The following is a 16,612-nucleotide window of genomic DNA, read 5'->3' on the forward strand; positions in this document are numbered from 1 at the left end:
CCTGCCTCAAAATGTATTTTTTTCCATTGTGGAATATGATACAGTGAATTATTGGACATTGTCTCTCATCTGTCAAACACATTTCATGACCCTCAGACCAACTGAATCAAAACACAATGTCAAGAGATAGTTGTGAACAGGATATGTAAACAAATCATTGTAGATTTTGATGATTTCCTGAAGGCTGCATACCAGAGAACGGCTTTTTGGAAACACAAGGTTCCCCCCCCAAAAAAACATCAAAGATGCACAAACAAAGCATTACTCAGTCCAATGCCTTTTATATGTCAACAGACAGGCATGGAGCGGTCCCTAGTGGACAGAAAGGGATCTGCATCCATTAATGTGTCGTACTCAATGGATTCAAAAGTGTTGCAGAATCATCTGGAAGAGATGTATTTGTGAGTCCTGTGGTTTCCAATCTAGATCATTACCTTGTCTCATGTCCACTTCACTTTGCACCCCATGTTTTCTCTGTCTCTCTTGAAAATACACTGTCCAATAAAGCAGAAAACAACAGCATGAAAACAAATCAATGTAAGAAGCCATGTTGAGTTCTAAGGGTTTAAAACTTTATTCACAGGATAAAGTAAACACCCAATAACCAAAACCACACATCCTGCAAAGCATTCTCTCTCTCTGTCTCACACACATGCACGCACACACACGCACACACACACACACGCGCACACACACACACACACACACACACACACACACACACACACACACACACACACACACACACACAAAAGACAGGGGCTTCTCCACTCATACTCTTCATACGCAGTCATCATCACCAAGGTGAGCTGTCAGTGGTGGTCATTTTCCTGCAGGCTTGTATGGATCAGACCAGATCTTCATTTTCCTGCAGGCTTGTATGGATTAGACCAGATCTTCATTTTCCTGCAGGCTTGTATGGATCAGACCAGATCTTCACACCTTTAGCAAAAAGAATGAGAGAAAAGAGATCAACACGTCACCTACAGCAGTGATACTCAACTGGCGGCCCGCGCCCCCTGTGTGGCCCGCGATGGAATTTTTTTACAGTGCACCTGAACGCAACGTGCAAGATACCCGCTGAATAAGGCCATGTTCAGACTAGGAGGCCAAATTTGATTTGTGAACTTTAGTGACCTATATTTAATGACTTAATCCAGATTGGTTTTATGAGTCTGGACGCTCCAAGTCTGATTTGTGTCACTTGTCCCAAACCACATAGGAGGTAGTTTCCAATCTGCTTTCGACTGATGTGACTTGAGTGCGGACGCGCAGATCCACCAAATCTGATTTGAATGCCACTCGCAACTCGTCACCAAATGCTTCTGCGCAGGAAAACCACGTCACCAACGTACGTATTTACTGACGCCCACGTCGTTACCATAGCAACCCATGCAGATAGGCTGTTTAGGTCTGGACACACAGATCCGACTTGAGAATCAGATTTGTGGCAGTGCGGACACACTCCCAAATCAGATTTGGGAAACCAATCAAGATAATGATGATTAATGACTTTATCAGCAAATCGGATTTGCCTGTAATGTGAACATGGCCTAAGTGTCCAAATGTTCATGTCATTCTGGCCAATACTCCACTTCTGTTATAACATTTCAGTCTGGAATATGGAATATGTTTCAATAATCTATGATTTAGCTGCTAAATTGTCAAATACCGCCGTCTGCTCGCTACCCAGGTACTTATGTATGTACTTAACCTAACTATCCGGTGTGCACAACATTGTCAGACTAAACTCCGGCTGACACCCCAAAAACCTACAATGCGCTACACAAAAATGTATATTGATTGTTTATTAACTGGCCCCTGGCCTTCTATCATTTCACGAAAGTGGCCCCCGGGCAAAGCAAGTTGAGTATCCCTGACCTACAGTATGTAGAAATCAACACCGTCACCTACAGTATGTATTCAAGTGTAGCCCTCCCCTCTCCCATTCGAGGAGATTATTCCCCTGTTCATGTTTTGGATATAAAGGAGTGGTCACCAGATCCTCATCAAACCTGTTTCAATATCATTTGCAATTACATATTGTATTGTATTTATTTAACATGCTTAAAGTACTAGTTGGGTATGGTTTGCATGCTACATAATGGGTTTCTAAAGGGTTTAACTTAATGAAATTAAGTGTACTGTTACTGTATTGTCCTTTTCTGAGAATGAAACTCACAGCAGATGACTAACATTGTCCTGATACTAACCCCCAGCCATCTGGTGTTCCATATTAATATTATTAATATATTAATAGGCACAACAAACAGATTGGGTCAGTGTAGAACAGGACAGGTCAGATATCTTTGTAAAAATATACATTAACATCCAGTCAAAACCAATAGCTCTGTCCAGACTCCAGATGCATTCTGTCTCAACGGCTTGGTCCAGCTTTCATCAGCATTAATGAACAAATAAAATGAGGATGCAATCATTTTTCATTTCCTCCGAACTAGGGCTGTGAATCTTCACTGGCCTCACGATTCGATTACGATTCATCTGTCAACGATTCGATTCGATTCCACGATGCATCTCGATACAGCTCAAAGTATGGCAGCTCCAAGTATCAAATGCTCAATTTTCTATATTTTTCCTGCGCATGGCTACTTTTCATCAATTAATACAAGCAGTCAGATAAATATGAAGTCCCTTTTTTACTTAGAAAGTGCATTAAAATCTGAATGTCAACAGAAATTTAAACGATTCAACGATTCATCTGTCAACGATTCGATTCGATTCACACGTCCGCATCTCGATGCATCAATTAAACTATTAATTTTGACACCCCTAGTCCGAACTGCCCCGTGGTCACATCCGTGCTACACTGCAGGATGTGTGAGGGCAGCAGGGAGGCGTGTCTTACCCACTGTGCTACACTGCAGGATGTGTGTGAGGGCAGCAGGGGGCGTGTCTTACCCACTGTGTCACACTGCAGGATGTGTGTGAGGGCAGCATGGAGGAGTGTCTTACCCACTGTGTCACACTGCAGGATGTGTGTGAGGGCAGCATGGAGGAGTGTCTTACCCACTGTGCTACACTGCAGGATGTGTGTGAGGGCAGCAGATAGGAGTGTCTTACCCACTGTGCTACACTGCAGGATGTGTGTGAGGGCAGCATGGAGGCGTGTCTTACCCACTGTGTCACACTGCAGGATGTGTGTGAGGGCAGCAGAGAGGAGTGTCTTACCCACTGTGCCACACTGCAGGATGTGTGTGAGGGCAGCAGGGAGGAGTGTCTTACCCACTGTGCTACACTGCAGGATGTGTGTGAGGGCAGCAGGGAGGCGTGTCTTACCCACTGTGCTACACTGCAGGATGTGTGTGAGGGCAGCAGGGAGGCGTGTCTTACCCACTGTGCTACACTGCAGGATGTGTGTGAGGGCAGCAGGGGGCGTGTCTTACCCACTGTGTCACACTGCAGGATGTGTGTGAGGGCAGCATGGAGGAGTGTCTTACCCACTGTGCTACACTGCAGGATGTGTGTGAGGGCAGCAGGGAGGCGTGTCTTACCCACTGTGCTACACTGCAGGATGTGTGTGAGGGCAGCAGGGAGGCGTGTCTTACCCACTGTGCTACACTGCAGGATGTGTGTGAGGGCAGCAGGGAGGCGTGTCTTACCCACTGTGCTACACTGCAGGATGTGTGTGAGGGCAGCAGGGAGGCGTGTCTTACCCACTGTGCTACACTGCAGGATGTGTGTGAGGGCAGCAGGGAGGAGTGTCTTACCCACTGTGCTACACTGCAGGATGTGTGTGAGGGCAGCAGGGAGGAGTGTCTTACCCACTGTGCTACACTGCAGGATGTGTGTGAGGGCAGCAGGGAGGAGTGTCTTACCCACTGTGCTACACTGCAGGATGTGTGTGAGGACAGCATGGAGGAGTGTCTTACCCACTGTGCTACACTGCAGGATGTGTGTGAGGACAGCATGGAGGAGTGTCTTACCCACTGTGTCACACTGCAGGATGTGTGTGAGGGCAGCATGGAGGAGTGTCTTACCCACTGTGTCACACTGCAGGATGTGTGTGAGGACAGCAGGGAGGAGTGTCTTACCCACTGTGCTACACTGCAGGATGTGTGTGAGGACAGCATGGAGGAGTGTCTTACCCACTGTGCTACACTGCAGGATGTGTGTGAGGGCAGCAGGGAGGAGTGTCTTACCCACTGTGCTACACTGCAGGATGTGTGTGAGGGCAGCAGGGAGGAGTGTCTTACCCACTGTGCTACACTGCAGGATGTGTGTGAGGGCAGCATGGAGGAGTGTCTTACCCACTGTGCTACACTGCAGGATGTGTGTGAGGGCAGCAGGGAGGAGTGTCTTACCCACTGTGCTACACTGCAGGATGTGTGTGAGGGCAGCAGGGAGGAGTGTCTTACCCACTGTGCTACACTGCAGGATGTGTGTGAGGGCAGCAGGGAGGAGTGTCTTACCCACTGTGCTACACTGCAGGATGTGTGTGAGGGCAGCAGGGAGGCGTGTCTTACCCACTGTGTCACACTGCAGGATGTGTGTGAGGGCAGCAGGGAGGCATGTCTTACCCACTGTGTCACACTGCAGGATGTGTGTGAGGGCAGCAGGGAGGCGTGTCTTACCCACTGTGTCACACTGCAGGATGTGTGAGGGCAGCATGGAGGAGTGTCTTACCCACTGTGTCACACTGCAGGATGTGTGTGAGGGCAGCAGGGAGGCGTGTCTTACCCACTGTGTCACACTGCAGGATGTGTGTGAGGGCAGCAGGGAGGCGTGTCTTACCCACTGTGTCACACTGCAGGATGTGTGTGAGGGCAGCAGGGAGGCGTGTCTTACCCACTGTGTCACACTGCAGGATGTGTGTGAGGGCAGCATGGAGGAGTGTCTTACCCACTGTGTCACACTGCAGGATGTGTGTGAGGGCAGCAGGGAGGCGTGTCTTACCCACTGTGTCACACTGCAGGATGTGTGAGAGGGCAGCAGGGAGGCGTGTCTTACTCACTGTGTCACACTGCAGGATGTGTGTGAGGGCAGCAGGGAGGAGTGTCTTACCCACTGTGCCACACTGCAGGATGTGTGTGAGGGCAGCAGGGAGGAGTGTCTTACCCACTGTGCCACACTGCAGGATGTGTGTGAGGGCAGCAGAGAGGAGTGTCTTACCCACTGTGCTACACTGCAGGATGTGTGTGAGGGCAGCAGAGAGGAGTGTCTTACCCACTGTGTCACACTGCAGGATGTGTGTGAGGGCAGCAGGGAGGCGTGTCTTACCCACTGTGCTACACTGCAGGTTGTGTGTGAGGGCAGCAGGGAGGAGTGTCTTACCCACTGTGCTACACTGCAGGATGTGTGTGAGGGCAGCCGAGAGGCGTGTCTTACCCACTGGCTGCACATCTGCTTGGTTGATTCCTGCCCGATTTGCCTTTTGGACTTGTTCTAAACAGACAGAGGAGAGAAAAGTATAGTCGGTGGAAGAAGTGTGGACAACAGGCTAGAGCTTCAGTGGACACTTTAAGTTTCCTGATATCACTCTTACACGGTCTATGATATCAGTGACCATATCATATCATATCATTCCATCTTTGTCATAGTCAGGGAGGGTCTATTTATTTAGCTATACTTTTGAACAGAACTAGTGGGTATCTTATAGCCCCTTTTCACGGAATTGTGTGGCTATGGAACAGTTTGAAACCTAGCTCATTTCCTGTCAGCTATAGACCCTTCTGGGGGCCATTTTGTGTCGAAAAGGCAGGGTAAACACAGGTGCAAGCAAAACACTAATGAGGGTTTCAAACTTCCATGATTGGAATTTGGAAACCCTCATTAGGCTTTTGCTTGCACCTGTGTTTATTCTGCCTTTTCGACACAAAATAGCCCCCGTGGAAAGGGTCTATCGTATTAGCAAACACTGCGACGAGAAGCTAGAAGCAATTTAGAATGTTTGTTGTCAAGTTAAAACCGTCTATATACTCTGAATGACATTGTAAACGCAGGTTTGTACAACTGAAATTGAAGGAAAGCTGTAACGCTACTCACTGTAGTCGTCTGTGTGCACGAGCGGGTAGAATAATATGGGGTAAAATGCAGCGGCAACAGCCGTTAAAAAACCTCCAAAAATCAACGCTGTTCTCGTGTTTCTTGACATTTTTGTAGGGAGAATATTCATTCACCTCCAAACGTGTGTACAATCTGTTTATAAGTGTTTCCGAGGTAAAAAGGTCACCAAAACAGGTGCAGGTTCAAAATCAACAGCGTTCAGCCGTGTTTGTAAAAAGGAAGGTGATTGGAGCGGCGTCAAGCTAGTTTGTCCCTCCTGCTGTTCCGTACCAAAGGGGCGTGTCTCGTGACTGTCACATGCTGCATCACAACAATAATAAGGAAGTTATGTGCAGGTTTGAGAAGAAAATTAGTTTCTCTACGAGGCAAGAGATGGGGATTTTAACCGTTTTAGTGTTTTTTGTTTTTTACACTTACTCGTCTGCGACGGGAAATGAAGACAAGCCAATTCAAACGTTCATCATCCCGCACAGTCACATGGATGTCGGCTGGGTGTACACTATTCAGGTTGGATTATTAGTTAACGTTAGACTTCAATAACTTGATGTTCAACTTGAGCATCATACGTGGTGTACAATTTTCATTATAATCTGCATTTCACAACTTCGAATACAATAGCACATACCAAGTTACATTGTTATCCCTTCTAGTTTTGACGAGCCTATTTGTGTGTATCCCCTTAACAAAAGCACAGTTGATGTTGATGAATATCATGTATTTTCATAGGAGAGTATGCATGCCTATGCAGCCAACGTGTACACCAGCGTGACTGAGGAACTGTCAAAGGCTAAACACCGCAGGTTCATTGCAGTGGAGCAGGAGTTCTTTCGCCTGTGGTGGGACACTGTGGCCACAGACTCCCATAAGAAACAAGTAAGACATAGAGGCCATTTACACCTGGCGTTAACATGCGTTTTCTGCCATCAGATTGTATTTTATCACTTCAGCCTGATTCCATTTACACCTGGCGTTAACATGCGTTTTCTGCCATCTGATTGCAATCTGATCTGTTGTCCTCTCAATCTGCATAAAGTTGCTGTATCCAGATTGAGAGGACACATTGCATTTTACACTTGTGTTCAATGTGTACACAATGCATCCCTGACCACCTCCGGAGGTGGTTTGGCCGATCAGATTGCAATCCAGCATTTCAAGTGATAAAACACAATCCGATTGCAATCTGATCACAGAAAACACATGTTAACGCCAGGTGTAAATGGCCTCATAGACCAGTGCATGGCAGCCTTAATACTTGCTTCCAAACTATACCCTCTTCAATGGTGTGTCTTGGTTTTGTTATATGTCACGTTTCTTCTCCGTAGGTGCGACAGCTCGTGAAAGAGGGTCGACTTGAGTTCATCATCGGGGGCCAAGTGATGCACGATGAGGCTGTGACTGATCTAGAAGATGACATACTGCAAATGACAGGTAGTAAAACATGTTTCTTTGCCCTGGCTGTAATCGTCACATTCAGAGATAAGGAGTCTGTAGTAACCCAGAAATTCACTTAGCTTGTCTGTGTCTTGCCCTGTGTGTCTCGGTGCCGTTTCAGAGGGCCACGGTTTCCTGTACGAGACGTTCGGGGTGCGTCCTCAGTTCTCGTGGCACGTGGATCCGTTCGGAGCGTCTGCCACCACGCCTGTCCTCTTCGCCCTGGCCGGGTTTAACGCCCACCTCATCTCCCGCATTGACTACGACCTCAAAGACGCCATGCAGAAAAACAAGGTATTAGTCTTGATGATGCCTCTGTCCCATACTACTACCGCGACTAGCCAAGTCACTTAACCAGTATTCAGTGGTAAGTAATCGGTAATCACTGTGTATTGTTCATCCCCGGTTTTTGGTGCAGAAGTTACAGTTCGTATGGAGAGGTTCTCCCTCCCTGAGAGAGCAGCAGGAGATCTTCACTCACACTATGGACCAGTTTAGCTACTGCACCCCATCCCACCTGCCCTTCTCTAACAGGTAATGTTTTCTATTGCTATAATGAATCACTATGTCGTGTATTTTGACTACTTGTGTATGCTTCTGCACAAGGCAATTATCATTCTAAAATAGATCTTTACACTGCCTCGAGGAGAATTAAATTGCATCATAAAAGACTACCTACCTAATCAGTAACAGTGTTTTATGCTGGATATTGACATATATGAGCTTCTGACTTTAACTATACAAGGTTATTCAATGTCTATGTCAAATTAAAAAGGTGGGATTATTGCATAGATAAACTGGGGGTGGTCAGTGAAAAGAAAATGTGCTGTTCTTCCGTCTTAGCTCTGGTTTCTATTGGAACGGAGTTGCCCTGTTCCCTGACCCCCCTAAAGATGGAGTGTACCCCAACATGAGCCTGCCTGTCACCAAGGAGACGATACAAGCCTATGCCCAGACCATGGTAGACAACATCAAGCAGAGGGCCGCATGGTTCAAGACCAGCCACGTGCTCTGGCCATGGGTGAGTCCATAGAAACCTCCGAACCCCAACCCTGTTATTATATAGCTAATCCAATGGACTTGTATTCAAGGCAGTGGCCTTTTCTCTAAAGACCATGGGTGCTGTTGAAGCAAAATATCTAGAAGCAATGGAAAGGCACATGATTTGTAAAAACACCTATTTTGGATTTCAAGAACTGCACAAGCTCCTTTTCCAATTTGGAGGAAGCATGGATTTATTTTTAAGAGCATCTGCTACTGAAATGGTGTACTTTCCTCTTCATTTCCACATGGTTTCATTTTGATTTTCCAAAAACAGCAGTCAAAACATCTCTTCTCGGGTTTTCTGAGTGACTATATATTTTTTATTTATTTTTGGTCTATCCTACCACATTTTGTCAAATATTACAAACCCACTTCTGCCATTGGTTTCTGTTTCAGGGCTGCGACAAACAGTTCTACAACTCCTCGGAGCAGTTCAACAACATGGACCCTTTAATGAACTACATCAACCAGAACAGCAAAGAGCTTGGAGTGACAGTCCAGTACGCCACTCTCAGTGAATACTTCCAAGCCATCCACCAATCAGATCTTGTCTGGGAGGTTAGAGGGAGTGAAGACTTTCTACCCTATTCCACCGGTGAGTACCGGTATCCTAATACATAGCGTGAAGCAACACCTCCTAATCAATATACAGAACTTGAAAATGGTTCAGTTGGCAATTCTTGCTCTAACAGCAGCATGTTATCCTGCTTCAGAGTTCTAGTCTCATAGTACCAGATTCTGTAGTTCAAAATGTATATATCAATTATCAATATTATCCACTGTGGCCAATGTATTTTATTTCCCAGAACCTCACCAGGCATGGACTGGATTTTACGCCTCGCGAAATGTTCTGAAAGGAGTGGCGCGACAGGCCAGTTCCCAGCTGCATGCAGCCGAGACTCTTTTTGCCCAGTACCGGATCAGCTTCCCTGATGGACCGGTGGCCAAAGACTGGGCCCTCGAGAAACTGCGGGGGCTCCGCTGGGCCGTCTCCGAGGTGATCTGTCCAAATGCTTAACGCTGTCTGTTGTTGGAGAAGGATTTCATGGAGAGAGGCTTTATTATCACTTTATTGCTCATGGTCAAGGTGATACAGACACAAAAACTAAAGTCATATTTATTGGGTAATTTAGTATTTTTATGCCTATAATAGTTATGACTTAAATATCTGTCATATACGCTTTTTATTTTCAAACGTGTTTGAGATTAAGGAAAATTGAATTGAAAATTGAAAACTACTTTATGCTTGTATGATGTTATGTGTTTTGTCAGCACTTCACTCAACCCAGACAGAACCTTATAATTCCAAGCTCACTTTTTTCTTTTCTTTTTTTTAGGTCCAGCACCACGATGGCATCACTGGCACCGAGTCTCCCAAGGTGGCAGACATGTACTTTCAGCATCTCACCCAGGCCATGATGGGGGCAGAGGAGGTCCTGGCTGCCCTCTTCCTGCTGCCCCACGACCTCGGCATGCCCGACTTCCTCGGCACCCGCTACCACAGGAAAGGTGCTGCCGGCCGGCTAGGGGACATCAGCTTTTATAGAAACGAGGATGAATGTGCACCGTGCATCTCTGTAAAAACAAATATTAACTAGAAGGGCACTTGGAGAGCACATATCTCCGCCAAGGCCAATAGTCCAGTCTGCTATGATATACAAATTTCGTGAGTCGGATCAGATCCGCTCCTAAATTTCACGGGTTCTTCCTTTGCCCATGCTGCTACTAACCTGACGCTGCCAGATGGATGAGTTCGTTCACATTTGTTTCACAACAAACATCCATCTGGGTTCGGCCAAGCTACATTGCTGAAGAGGGCGGTCACTTTTTTCAAGCTACTAGGCAGGTGATTGGATGGACCGTCTGTCTGTCACCCTCTGGGCTTGCCAACGCCAACTAATCAGATCGACTTCCCTTCATGACGTAGCAGCGGCAGCGCCTGGTAAACACAAACAGCTAGGACTACAATTGCTAAATAGTTAGCATGGAGGTCTGAAGGCTATCTCCCCAAATTCTACCACAATGTCTTGTTTACTAACGTTCATAGTTGATAACGTCACAGCAATACAGTTACGGTTTCGTACTCACTGTAAGATCAAGTGTTTAACGTTTATGTTAGCTTATTGTTTTGAATAGAATGTTTGACTAGCTCACTGGAGCTAGCCTCGGTAGCCGCCGCCATGTTGAATAGTGAAAGAACTACAAACGCACAGGCGCCTCTCAGTGGCGTCACACCCGGTCTCGCCTAAAGCCCGCCCGTAGCTCACGCTGATTGGTTCGCCTGGGTGGCGGCCGATTTAAACTCCAATCTTGAGCCGGGTCCAGACGGAGGTGGGATTGTGAATTTGTGGAACAATGCCGCCCCCATCTGGCGGAGTCAGGCTATGCTGCTACACCCTTCCACCAAGTTCCATGAAAATCAGTTTTTCCGTAATCCTGCTAACAGACAGACAAACGGCACCAAAAACATAACCTCCTTGGTGGAGTTAATGAGTTTGATCTCACGGCAGTCTGCTCAGTTATCCACTTTACCAACAGTTATGGCACATTGGCTGCATCTGTATCAGTCAGCGAGGAGTTGCTCCAGACGTTTAGGGTGAGGTTAGTCGAGGTCAAATGAAGTAAAGTGCTCATTAGTGGTCATTCAGGGACCATGTTGGAAATAAGTGTTCACACTTTTACATGTCTATCCCTTGGATTTTGTTCTGCTATATCCATAAATAAAAGCAATCAATCAATCAATCAATCAATCAATCAATGACTCTCCTCATGCCAGGTGTTCATCAGGCTTTGGAGCAGCATGTAATCGTCTACAACCCTTTAGCATGGAACATCACCACCTTCATCAACGTCACGGTAACCTTCCCCATGGCAACCGTCTTTGATGACGACGGGCAGCCTGTGCCTGCACAGGTGAAGTATATTTTCGAATTAATTTATTATTATTATTATTATTATTTAATTTTATCGTATCTTATCAGTTTTTTTTGTACTTTTAAAGTATTCTTAAATTGTCACAACATGTTAAGAACTTACACACCATGCAGTTTGATACAATTATTTTTGTCATAGTCTGGATGTAAAATATACAATATATCATTTTGTACTAAATTAACTTTTATATTTGTGTCACAATGGTAAATACACTTTTATGTACTGTATATTACTCATCCAGTTGTACATAAATTATTGATTTCATTTGTATTTCTACTGTCATTCATCAGAAATATCATATAAAAATGACAACAATTCAATATCACATCTTAACAGATCCAGAAATCAGCTGGGTCCAATGTGACCTATGACCTTTTCCTCGTTGTGGACCTGGGGGGTCTCCAGCACAGGAAGTACCTGATCCAGTTGTCTGAGAAGCCGTGCGCTGGAACACCCAAGTGCGGCTCCACCTATGTAGCCAAAGGCGTTCTGTTGGAAAGACGCAACGTCCGGGACTGGAAGAGAACGGGGAATAGGCTCCTGCCTGTTCTGAGTGAGTGTTACAAGCTCATGTTTGACCAGGACACCAATCTGCTGCACAGCATCACTGACTGGTGAGATGTCAAGCTCATTAAATCTGAATAATCTTGAATTATCTCACACCCCTTGTAGTTATAGTCGTAATTGCACTCCAGGCAGTAGGTTTACATTATCCCATTTTGTGGATCTCACACACAGGCTCATCCGATCCTCTGACTGTCATATCATAGACTTGTGTGACCTTCTGACCTTTCTATCATCCTTGGTAGTTTAGCAAAGAGGAGAGTACGGATGACGCAGGATTTCTGGGAATACCGTGCAAATGGAGATGTAGGAGCAGGGCCTATTTCTGATAACTACGTCTTTACTGCCGACGCCTCGGCTGTGAAGGCCTACAAGGCTGTGGAGACGGAGATCGTCCCCGGCAAGATTGTGTCCGAGATCCGACAATACTTCTACAGGTGGGTTAGGATTCGTTTCACTCTTTCGGCCTTAGTTGTCGTCCTTTTTAGAGCTGCCTGCTGCAACTAACGATTATTTTGATAATCGATTAATCTGTTGATTGTCTTCTCATCGTTGGCTCGTATCAAATGTCACAAAATGGTGAAAAATGTCCATCACTTTTTCCCCCAAAGCCCAAGATGACATCCAACAGTGCACAACCCAAAGATAATTGCTTATACTGTCCTAGAAGACTAAAGAAATCAGAAACTAGTTTGAATTTTAAAAACATGATTATAAAAATAGTTTGCAATTCATTTTCTGTTGATCGATTAATCAGCTAATTGTTGCAGCTCTACGTCCTTTCCTTCTCTCTCTACTCCTTCCCCTTTGCTCTCTGGCATCCGCTCACACAATTTTGGGGTCTTGTAGAGAGGAAGGCGACGCGGACTACGCTTACTCCATCACCACCCGCGTCCCAGAGGGCTTTAGGAGCAGGCTGATGTGCCGTAGGCTGGAGCAGACCTACTCGCTGGGCCCCCTCCGCGTCAACACAGAGGTGGTCCTCAGGACCGCCACCACCCTGAAGAACAACAGGACCCTGTACACCGACGACAATGGCTACCAGATGATGAAGAGGACGTATCGCAAGTTCACTAATAACACTTTAGCTCGGGTAAGGCCTTGGATAAACTGCTCTCTTTGGATCTTTCAGCTGCCAGGGATTTCCGTGCCTATTAAGACGCTTCAGTTAGCGGCTAACTATACGTGCTGGCCCTCTGGGGCTAACTGTTAGCCCCAGAGGGCCAGCACGTATAGAGAGCCAGCTGTGTGTGCCAACTTACGACAGATGCAGGGCATCTGTGACAACATAGTAACATGACAATATCAGTGTTTCCCATAAATTTCCAATACATTTCATAGACTATGGTGGTCCACCATGGTCTAATTTGGTTAATTTTCCTCTCAAACTGCTCCAGCTTGATGCATTTAAATTTAAAATAAAATAAAACGTGCAGCATTTTCTTTCAGGGGACCATTTCCCCTGGACCCTTATAGGGGGTCTGAGGTCCACCCACCGCAGTCTCACGAAATCCTATGGGAAACACTGAATAATGATAGAATATATCCTAAAATATATCGTGAATTTTGCAGAACTACTTCCCCATGGTTCGGGCAGCCTACATCGAGGATGATCTTAGCAGACTGGTGCTCCTCAGTGACAGAGCCCACGGTGTGTCCAGCCAGGCCGATGGACAACTAGAGGTAGAATACACACATACACACACACACACACACACACACACACACACACACACACACACACACACACACACACACCTCTCTTAGTCTCGTTCACTCTCTCTCTCTCACACACACACACACACACACACACACACGCACAGAAACACATATTAACGCCCTGTGTGTGTTTCCCCCAGGTGATGCTCCACCGTCGTCTTTGGAACAACCTCGCCTGGAACCTCGGCTACAACCTGACCCTCAACGACAGCTCGGTCGTCCGGCCTACGCTGTGGATGATGCTGGGCTCCGGCAACGCCACCGCCCGGCTCTACCAGAGGGAGGCGATAGAGCTGCAACACAGACCTGTGGTCATGCTCATAGACCAGCCGCGTGAGTACTCGCTACAGAGCACTCGCTGTTGGTCTGCGGGACACCAAACACTGTATTTAACTACTTTTTAAACCATTACACTCCTGCCAAAACAACACTGGCAATTACGAAAGACGATTAAGGCCGCATGTAAAAAATAAAAGGGCTCTGACATTCATCTAAGAATTCTGAGAATCAGGTCAGAATTCTGAAATTAAAATCTGAAGCTTTCACAGGTGGCCCTAATCCTCCTCTGTAGACAATAATATGAAAAAGCGGTCAGATAAAAAATTTATTGAAATAGATATTGAGTGACATATAAATAGTTAATAGATCCGGGCTAGCCCTGAATAATCAGTGGGGATGTCCCTGGGTCTTTTACGCTTGAGTTTCAGCACTCATGCTGAGAACAGTCAAGAACGGCACGGCCCTTCTTCAAAACACCATGTTGACCACGCTCCCCAATCTGTTGCATACTAAACCTTGTGTCATTGTCCTGTGCAGAGAAGAGCTTTAAACCTTGTGTCATTGTCCTGTGCAGAGAAGAGCTTTAAACCTTGTGTCATTGTCCTGTGCAGAGAAGAGCTTTAAACCTTGTGTCATTGTCCTGTGCAGAGAAGAGCTTTAAACCTTGTGTCATTGTCCTGTGCAGAGAAGAGCTTTAAACCTTGTGTCATTGTCCTGTGCAGAGAAGAGCTTTAAACCTTGTGTCATTGTCCTGTGCAGAGAAGAGCTTTAAACCTTGTGTCATTGTCCTGTGCAGAGAAGAGCTTTAAACCTTGTGTCATTGTCCTGTGCAGAGAAGAGCTTTAAACCTTGTGTCATTGTCCTGTGCAGAGAAGAGCTTTAAACCTTGTGTCATTGTCCTGTGCAGAGAAGAGCTGGCTGGAGAAGGAGCCCAGGAGAAGCTCTCCAGTGCAGCCTGTGGTCCTGCCGCCCAACCTCCACCTGCTCAGCCTCAGCATCCCCGGTTGGAACTACAGCTCCACACACAGTCTCCACCTCAGTCACATAGACTCAGGTCAGCTCAATTTAAATCCATCCATTATATTGAGTGGCTGTATTGTGTCACCTGGAGTTTTTTAGGTATCGATTTTTCCCATAAGGAGACAAATGGAACTTTCATGATCTATGAAAGTCACAGAAAAGAAAATGGCGTTGATTTGCTTGAGTCTGTTCCTCATGTGTAGGTAAAGATTTGCGGTCGGAGCCGGACTATGATCGGGTCCTGTTGAGAATCATGCATCTCTTTGAGGAAGGGGAAGACCCTGATCTATCGAAGCCAGTCTCCATAAACTTGAAGGTAATGCACACACGTCGTAACTTAAGTGTTACTATTCATGCCAATTAAAATGCTCTAATGTCATAATATTGAAAGGGCGCGTACCACAAAGGCTTAGTGCAGGGATACTCAACTGGCGGCCCGCGGGGGCAACATGCGGCCCGCGGGCGCCCCCTGTGTGGCCCGCGATGGAATTGCATTTTCTTTTTCTTTTTTTTACAGTGCACCTGAACGCAACATGCAAGACACCCGCTGAATAAGCGTCCAAATGTTCATGTCATTCTGGCCAATACTCCTGCCCAATACTTATAGCATTTCAGTCTGGAATATGGAATATCTTTCAATAATCTATGATTTAGCTGCTAAATTGTCAAATACCGCCGTCTGCTCGCTACCCAGGCACTTCTGTATGTACTTAACCTAACTAACTATCCGGTGTGCACAACATTGTCAGACTAAACTCCGGCTGACACCCCAAAAACCTACAATCCGCTACAGAAAAATGTATATTGATTGTTTATTAACTGGCCCCTGGCCTTCTATCATTTCACGAAAGTGGCCCCCGGGCAAAGCAAGTTGAGTATCCCTGGCTTAGTGCTTCGCGCGGCTGACTGACCCGGGTTCGCATCAGACCCATGGTCCTTTGTGGCATGTCGTGCCTCTCTCTCTCTCTCTCTCTCTCTCTCTCTCTCTCTCTCTCTCTCTCTCTCTCTCTCCCCACCTTTCCTGTCGTCCTACTGTCCTATCAAATAATGGCAAAATGCCTCCAAAAAATAAAAGAAAGGTGAAACACAATTTCAAAAACAATCTCAGTTTCACAGTTTACAGTTTTGTAAAGTGAACATGGTCGAGGCGACTTTGTTTTATTTTCTAACGGTCATTTATTTCCCGTGTGAACAGGACGTCCTGCGGGGCATGGGCGAAGTGAGAGCGCTGGAGGAGCGTTCTCTCACAGGAACCTGGGACGTGGCCAGCCTCCAGAGGTGGAAGTGGAAGACCCCAGATACCTTAGAAACACGTGAGAGAGACTCCATAAATAGAAATTGTCTCAACCAGTTGTACCCAACCTTGAACTACTCAGGAGCCACATTGGGGGGGGGGGGGATCTTTGCAAGAGCCACCATCTTTTTAAAAAAAACGGTCTCTTTCCTCCATTTACTTATTTTAGATTTTTTTTTGTTTATTTTAAGTAGGCTTAAAAGAGCCACAACTACCCATAAAGGAGCCACATGTGGCTCTAGAGCCTCGGGTTGAGTATCACTGGTCTAAACATTGCTCATGAGGTCTGATAATGTGTCATCA

At 46.2% G+C, this 16,612-nt stretch overlaps 2 protein-coding genes across 3 annotated transcripts in view; one reads left to right on the forward strand and one right to left on the reverse strand.

The window, feature by feature from the left end:
• Positions 1-645: 645 nt before the first annotated feature.
• smim20 (small integral membrane protein 20) lies at positions 646-6,142 on the reverse strand. 2 transcript variants are annotated; one of them, XM_083640473.1, is made up of 3 exons: positions 6,004-6,142; positions 5,347-5,403; positions 646-942 (listed from the first exon to the last, which is right to left on the reverse strand). In XM_083640473.1, exons 1-3 carry the CDS (start codon positions 6,131-6,133, stop codon positions 899-901), a joined length of 231 nt encoding a protein of 76 aa, XP_083496599.1. In that variant the 5' UTR covers positions 6,134-6,142; the 3' UTR covers positions 646-898. The 2 variants fall into 2 exon arrangements, with proteins under 2 accessions (XP_083496599.1, XP_083496598.1); XM_083640472.1 differs by having other exon boundaries at positions 5,293-5,403.
• A 262-nt stretch (positions 6,143-6,404) lies between these two features.
• Positions 6,405-16,612, forward strand: part of man2b2 (mannosidase, alpha, class 2B, member 2) — an 11,264-nt gene continuing 1,056 nt past the window's right edge. The window contains exons 1-18 of the mRNA XM_083640603.1: positions 6,405-6,531; positions 6,751-6,897; positions 7,347-7,452; positions 7,577-7,749; positions 7,874-7,989; positions 8,299-8,476; positions 8,896-9,094; positions 9,306-9,496; positions 9,837-10,008; positions 11,276-11,412; positions 11,770-12,047; positions 12,243-12,434; positions 12,847-13,090; positions 13,570-13,680; positions 13,857-14,049; positions 14,903-15,049; positions 15,219-15,331; positions 16,211-16,328. Of these exons, the coding sequence (XP_083496729.1) occupies positions 6,502-6,531; positions 6,751-6,897; positions 7,347-7,452; positions 7,577-7,749; positions 7,874-7,989; positions 8,299-8,476; positions 8,896-9,094; positions 9,306-9,496; positions 9,837-10,008; positions 11,276-11,412; positions 11,770-12,047; positions 12,243-12,434; positions 12,847-13,090; positions 13,570-13,680; positions 13,857-14,049; positions 14,903-15,049; positions 15,219-15,331; positions 16,211-16,328 (2,845 nt within the window). The 5' untranslated portion in view covers positions 6,405-6,501. The remainder of the gene's footprint in view (positions 6,532-6,750; positions 6,898-7,346; positions 7,453-7,576; positions 7,750-7,873; positions 7,990-8,298; positions 8,477-8,895; positions 9,095-9,305; positions 9,497-9,836; positions 10,009-11,275; positions 11,413-11,769; positions 12,048-12,242; positions 12,435-12,846; positions 13,091-13,569; positions 13,681-13,856; positions 14,050-14,902; positions 15,050-15,218; positions 15,332-16,210; positions 16,329-16,612) is intronic.

Source organism: Poromitra crassiceps, assembly GCF_964638095.1.
Source record: "Poromitra crassiceps genome assembly, chromosome: 7".
Taxonomy (NCBI): Eukaryota; Metazoa; Chordata; class Actinopteri; order Beryciformes; family Melamphaidae; genus Poromitra; species Poromitra crassiceps.

What these genes read in the sequence shown, in the direction of transcription:
- smim20 (XM_083640472.1), bottom strand. Translation starts at nt 6,133, where the DNA reads ATGAATATTCTCCCTACAAAAATGTCAAGAAACACGAGAACAGCGTTG. An exon ending in CGTGCACACAGACGACTACA is followed by an intron (nt 5,404 to 6,003) that starts GTGAGTAGCGTT and finishes CTGTCTGTTTAG; the next exon opens with AACAAGTCCAAAAGGCAAAT. An exon ending in CCTGCAGTGTAGCACAGTGG is followed by an intron (nt 943 to 5,292) that starts GTAAGACACTCC and finishes TTTTTGCTAAAG; the next exon opens with GTGTGAAGATCTGGTCTGAT.